Here is an 8,174-nt window from a genome sequence, read left to right as displayed (position 1 = left end):
ATTAGCTTTTGAAGGTAATTATGCCCCACAGTTGACTCTGATTCCTGTTATCTGAAATCCTTATTTTACCATACGCACTGCTAAGCCACATCTTACTATATTAGTTTTATTGAAGCATTTAACAGTCTGATTACATTTTGCAGAGTCGTACATGTGCCTGGACTAAGATCTTGAGGACAAAACACAGATCATGGTCACCCCTGTCTTTGGTGCCAAGCAAAGGCCCAAGTACATAACAGGAGGTTATGTAAAAATTAAGAATAAACCAACAGTTGCTGAAATGAGAAAGGAACTTGAGTCACACTATTAAAACAATTTGTGGCATGGCTGGGTCTGGGGCTCGGCTTCAGGGACTGGGACCTTCCCTTTTGTCACCCCTGCTCCCCCAGCATCAGCTCCGTACCTGGGCAGCCCTTCCCTCTGTGTGCTCAAGGCGGCTGCCATTGCTGCTCAGAGCCATAGCCTTGCTCCTTCAAGTCCAGTGGGCAAAGAGTATCTGGAAACTTCAGGAGGTGGAAACTGTTTTCTTTTCTCTTTTCTCTTTTCAAAACCTCAGCAAATGTCCCCTCCAGTTTCATTAGCTTTCATGGAGTTAGTCACTCATATCTGAGCCAATCCCTGAGGCCAGGAGGAATTAATATCCTAATGGGTTCAAGCCAGTGAGGATCTACTCCTAAAGCTGTGAGTGGCTGAAACTGGAGGAGAGCACCACCAGGCAAGCAGGGAGTACCGTGGCGGGTGTGGTGGTGTGGATGCTGGGGAGGCAGCGAACACATGTCTACCACAGGGCTCGGTGGGTCTGCGTTTCCGTGGCCTTTGAGTCTTGCAACTGTTTCCCGGGATGGCCAACATTACAGCAATCGTTAGCATGGGCGATGGCCAGAAAACTTTCCTATTTTTAAATCTGACACACAAAGTATTATGCTCCATTGCATTGTTTCAGTGATCGACTTTAAAGGGCCCTGGCTTACCTCCTCCTGGAATAATAAAGCAGTCACAGGAGTTCTTTGGGCCACTCCAAAAACCACTCCAGAGTGGTTTGCCACACATAATAGAGGGTGCACTGGAAAGGCAGCATCCAATGACCAGTTCTGGCTAAAAACTTTTGTGTTTTTTGCAAGTTCAATAAGCAGCAGAAGTGACCACAATGCGTTTGAAACTTTATAGCATGTGTCTTCAGGAGACGAAGTGCCTAAAACTAGACGGAAAGACTTATAATTTTTTAAATTAAAAACTGTAGACAGGAGAGGTAACAGTCAAAGTAAAATAAGCACGAATCCTACGTTTTTCTTTCAAAAATAAAAGCCGAGGTATGGGGAAAATTGTAATATGGAATTCAGAAATCTGCTTTGGCCATATGCTACACTGCATGTTCGCTGCGCCTGCTCTCCTTGGGCCAAAAGGCTCTCAATGACAGCTCAAGCTGAGTTGGGAGAGACATAAAACCAAAGGCACAGAGTGGGGTAAGGGGGTGCACTTTCTGTCCTGACCTCAGAGATCAGAGGGCAGCCCCAACCTCCACCAGCCTCTTTAGACGACACTAGTGGCCTAGGTGGTCGGCGTGAGAAGGTGGAGGGACCAGCAGTGGACGTCACTACTTCCCGAGACACGCAGGTCTGGCCACCTCCCAGGAGGAAGCTGTGTAATCGGCACAAATGGAAGGCAGCCGAAGTCGGTACTCAGCCTTGTCCATCTTGTCTCAGAAATGGTTTGTGTGGATCCTGGCTCTACCACGTACTCAAGAAGGGAGTTGGTGTAATCGCGCCCTCTCAGCGTTGGGATCCTCGTGTGTAAAATGAGGGCCATGACACTTATGTCGTAGGCTGCTGTGAGAGAAAAAAAATAGCTCATGTGACAAGTGTCTGAAAATGTCCAGGACAAAGCAACCCTACGAAAACCGTTCTCCCTCCTGCCCTTGCTTAGTCCCATTCAGTGCTCTGACTTTATAAACACACAAGTGCTCTGGGGTGATTACAGGCCTTTCGTAACTTCTCTGCTAGAATGCCTGTAGTACTCAGCTTGTATGATCATATGTATTTTAAAGTCATACCATTTAGTGTTGCGGTGATTGGATTAGGAGAACTGTGAAAATCTTCCAGTTTTCATACAGATGTAAAAACAACGCAGAAGGACCCCAGGAGCGTGGCTTCGTCTCCTACCTAACGCCCCGTCTTGGGCAAGTTTAGTTTAATAGATTTTCGCAGCTTTTACAATAGCAGCAACAACAGACATTTCTCCTATTAGATGGTAAGATCCTTGAGAGTTGAGCTCTCTTTTATTCAGACTTCTGTTCTCCTGAGGAATATAGGGAGAACAGTCTCTGTCGAAGCCTGGCCAGCACGGCAGGGATGTGGAAGGGAAGGATAAAATGAAATACCCTGAAGGGCTTACTGCCTTGCAAGGCTGAAAAGGCTGCTTAATTGCTAGAAAATAAAAAATAAATAAGTCACAGTTGAGAAAGCTTAGACTTGCTGCCTGAGGACTACAGAAGTTGTGATTTCTTCAACTTCAAATCACTCTTGAAAAAGGGTCACCCTGGCCTTGAGACAGATTTCCTATTGGGTCTCGTTGATTCCATGACCTCTGACAAGTTCCTTTTTCTCTCCAAACTTCAGTTTCCTTAGCCACAAGTTTTCTCAAATCCCTTACAGCTGTAAAATTGGGTGTCCAAGGCTTCTGCGCCTACTTGTGGTAGGTCTGCCCCGAGAAAGGCACCCTGCTAGGCGCTCCCCGGGAGGCGTGAAATAGAACAGACCCGGACTGTCCTTCCACAGACCCTCGGCTTAGCGAGAAATAAAACACAAGGACACAAAACAACTGCGATTCAAGGCGGGAAGGGTTAACAGCCATCCAAGAGGCGCTTACGCAGAATGTGCGCCGTGTAGATGAGGACCAGCTTTGTGGCGGGGCGGCATCTGTGCCTGTTTCCGTGTGGCGGATACGAAGCACCCATGACCCCGGCACTGTGCCTCAGTATGAAAAATATTTGAACTTTCAAGAAACACAAAAGTTTTCAGCCCGAGCAATTGCGGCGGAAAGAAACAGAGCCACGCCCTCACCGTGCCTGAGGCCGGCTGGCAGGAGGCACACACTGGGAGCGGGAGGGAGGCCGGGCAGAGGGACCTGGGCCTCGAGATGGGAGGGCAGGGCCTCCGGGAGCACACAGGAGTGAGCCCGCGCCCGGCCTGGGCACAGGCACAGGACAGGAGGAGAGGCGGACAGGTGAGGCTGGGGCCCCTGACGGCCAGGCTGCAGGGTCTGGCCCTGAATCATCCAACGGATCAAGCTAGCAATTCCAAGTGACGGAGCGCTTACGAACGAACGTGACATGATCGCTCATCCTGTATCCAAACACACTGTTTACTGTCACTAAAAGGAAAACGGCTGTAAGAAAATATCCCACAAAAAGTAGCTGAAATAAGTTTATTTGCAGGAGAAGAACATCTGAACGTCAGGTACAGTCTGACCCACAATGATCCAACGACAATCGTGACTCGTTCCGGGAGGGCTCTGGCGCATTCCGCCAGGCCGGTCCGCGCACGCGCACCAGCCGGGCAGCTCTCCAAATCCATACCGCCGTCTAACCTGAGTGGCACACAACACACCAGGACCATGATACAGTAATAAAAATACAATATCAAATACTCACTACGTCGTGAGCTAGAGCTACTATATAAACAATTTAGGCCCTTTTTTAAAAAGTGAAAAATATATATCTATTACAGCTTTATTTCAAGCATTTTCAGTTGGATACAACTTTAGATATTTTGACTCACAAGAGACAGCAAAAGAATGCCTTCTGAAGTACCTGTAGATAAAATACGTTACTTGTTTAAATATTTGCACTCTGACGCCTACTTTGCCAGGTGGGAGTTCCGATAAGAGACCGAAACCGCGCTGTGGCCAAGTCACGGCTGCTGATCATGACTCGTGCAGTTCTCAGGTTTGTCTGACAAGGTTGACACCAGGTGACAAAGAAGGGAGAACGTAAAGAGAAACAACGTTACTCTTCTTCAGTGGAGCAGTCCGATTCCAGACAGGAGCTTTCCATCTTGGACTCCGAGCGCGTGTCCGGAAGGCCGGGAGCCCGAGGAGCCCGGGAGCGGCCTGCGGCCGGCGGAGGGAGCTGGGAGGACAGCGCTGGCCGGACAGCAGGGACGGCCAAGGGGGACACAGGCCGCGGAGGCGCCGGGCCCACAGGCGCACAGGGCGGCCGGCTCACTGCACTGCACACATAGAGCTCCTAGGAGGGTTCGCCGTTCTCGACTGGGGCTCCTGGCTGTAGTTTACAATATCTGCCTTCACCACTCTCTGTCATGAAGGAAAACAGAGTTGTTATCAGGACATCAGAACATTTAGAAAGAGCTCCTTAAAGTATATTTTTATTTTCTGAACTCTGGTGAACTCTTGACGACAGACATCATAAATGAAGCCTGAACGGATATTACAAGAATCAATCAGAGAACAAACTCATGTAAAGCTGAGATGTTGGGGAGAGAGGGATCTGGGATGGGGGGTTGTTTTGTTTTTTAAGGATGGAATATTAATTCCCTCACTGAGTCTTCCCTGGTTTTATGACATTAACTTGAGGTCACCAAAAGTCTAACACAAAATTGACAAACCTATATGAAAAATTAAACCCTGGTTATAATTTAAGACAAAGGAATTAAAATTAATCATTCAGCATATTCTCATTCATAGGTAAGACCTCATAATTTCAAAGCAAAAAGTCATTATTTATTAATAAATAGACCATTATTCCCAGATATAAATTGTGTAGAATGTTTGCAGCAGTTTGTGAGTTAGTAAGAAAATGTGTAAATGTTAAACAGGAGTCACATGTAAAGGAGAAATGTTTTGAGCAACCCAATTTTTAAAACGTTCCTCCCAAATCCCTAACTTACTTCCAAAGAGCTCACTACTGGGTTATGAATAATGATTCTAACAAAATACAGAAAGAAAAATTTAGAAGATTACCTCATATTCATGTTTTTAAAATAATTTAAACCAAAAGACACTTTTAACTCTTCTTTCCATCCCTCTAACCCACATTTCAAGGAATATCTTCAATGATGAATTTAGTAATTATGCCCTAAGTAATAATTTAAATTAAAACAGCTCCTTTACTGTTCTCAACTCTATTACTAAGTCTGCACACACAAGCAGACAAAGAAAGGTAATTCAAGGCAAATTTTAAAAATACTCTTTTGATTACCAAGCTATTTCAGGAGAAATGGGAAGGAATGAATAATGAAATAACTGTCTCAATTCTCCACTTCACTGCACATGTAATAAACACAACCATAAAGACAAATATGTTTGAAAGAAACTGAAATGTTATTTTAATTTGTTCGAATTCCTTGTTTAGTTTGTCAGTCTCCTGGCAAAGAATCAATTTTTCACAGTCCTAAAAGAGCACTTACACAATATAGATTCCCAATAATGTACAGTACTCACTTGATCTTCAGAATCAAGAACAAGCCAGCACAAACTAGCTCTCCCGCCCTCCTCCCCCAACCACGATCATCTACCCATGAATACCTGCACTACTGTACTGAACAGATTCTGCTCTGAGCAGAGTTGGTGCGTTGATTATCTTCTTCCGGGTACTTCACTATTTCTGCCCTGACAATATGCTGTCAATTCCGTATGACATAAACAAGATGAAGAAGAAAGAAAAAAAGAAAGAAAGAAAGAAAAAAAATGGAAAGCATGTTCAATGACGATAACAGAAGGGAGCATCAAAGGAGAAAAAGAAATACACACGTAACTTTAAACATGTCACAAAAGAAACAGCAGCATATACGCATGTGAAAGGAAAGAATACGAATAAAGACCCATGAAACATTGTTCTTTGCAACGCTATTTAGTTATTGAACCAGACATGGCTACTGAACCTCCCAGGCAAGTTGTGAGTTTTATTTTTGGTATCACAATTACACATAATATATTTAGAGCCCAGAATTTCAAAGGACAACAAAGAATTACAGGGCTTTTCTACGCTTAAGCGCAGTGAAAGTCCTTAATTCCACCTCCTTCGACACAACGGAGGATCTATGTGCCGGTCCCCTGTCCTTGGAGCGCACGGGGACTCCACACGCTCCGTTCACACGGTGCGCTGGGCCTCATGGGAGGGGAGGCGTGGACACAGCCAGCTGCCACACTAGGTAAGTGCTCTACGGTCTTGTGAACCTGTAATACGCTGTGGGAACTCAGGGGAAGGAGCAATTAATTTTCTTTGAAGGTGGGGAGAGGAGGCATAAATCCAAGGAAGCCCTGTGTCACTTACAACCTTTACATTTAAAAATATCTAGTACTTGTCTAAGACTTCGCTTTGATGCTCATTCCCTCACCCCACACAACCCTTACCTTTGTGCTTCCAAATTCCATATACAAAGAAACAAGTTCAAACATACTTCCCTATCATCAAAAAAAAGTCCTGACATACAATATTTAAGCATGAGAGCTGTCGTTTCAAACACCTAGTTTGTTCGACTTTGATCACTAGGAGCCCGAGGATGAGAAGAGCACGTACAACAGCGGGTATGACAAGGGTAATATGCTCCCCTCAAGTTTCTTAAACTTGAGATTATCCTCATGTCTCTTTAGGATTTCAAAGATCTGATTTCAGAACATGTGTCTTCATAACAGGATCTATCAACGCACACTGAAAAGCGTGTTGATCTGGGCAGCTGTCTGTGAAGACACTTACAGAGACGGGACAAACCACGGAATGCAAAGGAGGAGGATGCTCCGCGCCGGCTCTGCAGCCAGCAGCACTCACTTCTGGACAAGACTCATGATTTACTAGGCACTCAGCCTGCTGCTATCAACAGAAGCATTACCAACTGCCACATGAGGTATTAACATTGAACACCATTATCTGACCTCCTCAAACCTAACTGTTTCATGCCAAACTATGGGTTACAATAAAGAAAAGGGATTTTTATAATCAGTAAGCAACTCATTAATCCTCTGCAATGTTGGTTTAAACCCTATCCTATAAACACAACCAGGTTACTGACCTGTGGTCAAAACAGTTTGGCTGAAGTATTGACTAACATAAATGATTTGGATTTTCACCATTAATTTTCATCAAAGTAACGAAGAACTAACAAGGCAGTATCTTTCTCGGAGGCTTTGGCTGTCTGACATAAAAGCCTTGTACAAAGTTTCCAAAATGGAAGTCAGGCCAAGGCTCTGCAGATTCAAAACCTTTGCTTTCTATGAGAAGAACATAATTTCCACGGCATAAACTTCATGGTAGGTGATTTCACAGTAGTCAGCTTGTTTACAAGCCGCTCATTGACATTTTCAGAGAAAATGTTACCTACAAAACACCAATCTCTACTTGTGCAGCCACAAAGCTCACTCCGCTATTAGTCTCTGCTGTTAGTCAGTTAAGTCAAAATAAAGAAGTGGCCCTAAGGGGAAAGAAGAACACCAGCTTAGCCCTTATTTGTCAAAGAGTATTTATGAGTGGACCCTGGAACCCAAGGGGGAGCTGTAGAGAGGGCAAGCAAGAAAGCTGGGGCGAAACGGTGTAGGGAGGAGAGACAGGCTCTCGGGAAGACACTAAACATAAATTTGGCCAATTCTGTAACTGTGTCTTAATCCAGACAGCAGCAACACATTTACTATTGTACACGGTGTAGTCTGTCATGTGCAGGGTATGGAGTAAACATACCTCGAAGGCTAAAACACTTGTCACCATCATTCATTCAAAGCCAATCACCATTCTAGATATAGAAGACATTCAGATAAATAATATATAATCTCTGTTTTCAAGATGCGTAGAGTCTAGCATGGAATACAGGTGTGTAAACTATTAAAGAATATCATGATGGATATACATTCAAGTGCCACAAAATTAGAGATTACCATCTAAAGCATGGCTATTTTTTTTCCATAATATTTTATTGTCAAATTGTTTTCCATACAACACCCAGTGCTCTTCCCCACAAGTGCCCTCCATCATCACCACCACCTCTTTCCCCCCCTCCCCCTTCCCCCTCAACCCTCAGTTCATTCTCAGCATTCAATAGTCTCTCAAGTTCTGCATCCCTCTCTCTCCCCAACTCTCTCTCCCTCCTCCGTTCCCCCTGGTTCTCCATTAGGTCTCTCTTGTTTTCCTGCTAGACCTATGAGTGCAAACATATGGTTTCTGTCCTTCT

General features: G+C 44.7%; 1 protein-coding gene across 2 annotated transcripts in view; it reads right to left on the bottom strand.

Moving 5' to 3' along the window:
• Positions 1–3,408: 3,408 nt before the first annotated feature.
• The window catches only part of RAB28 (RAB28, member RAS oncogene family), an 84,288-nt gene continuing 79,522 nt past the window's right edge, over positions 3,409–8,174 (bottom strand). The window contains exons 7-8 of one of the 2 annotated variants that reach the window (XM_029948634.1): positions 5,542–5,636; positions 4,225–4,311 (exon numbers count right to left, since the gene is read on the bottom strand). In XM_029948634.1, the coding sequence (XP_029804494.1) occupies positions 5,547–5,636 (90 nt within the window). In that variant the 3' untranslated portion in view covers positions 4,225–4,311; positions 5,542–5,546. Of the gene's footprint in view, positions 4,312–5,541; positions 5,637–8,174 lie in introns of both variants that reach the window. The other variant, XM_029948625.1, reaches the window with a different exon arrangement.

Source organism: Suricata suricatta, chromosome 1 (assembly GCF_006229205.1).
Source record: "Suricata suricatta isolate VVHF042 chromosome 1, meerkat_22Aug2017_6uvM2_HiC, whole genome shotgun sequence".
NCBI lineage: Eukaryota > Metazoa > Chordata > Mammalia > Carnivora > Herpestidae > Suricata > Suricata suricatta.
This window is presented reverse-complemented; position numbering and strand designations above follow the sequence as displayed.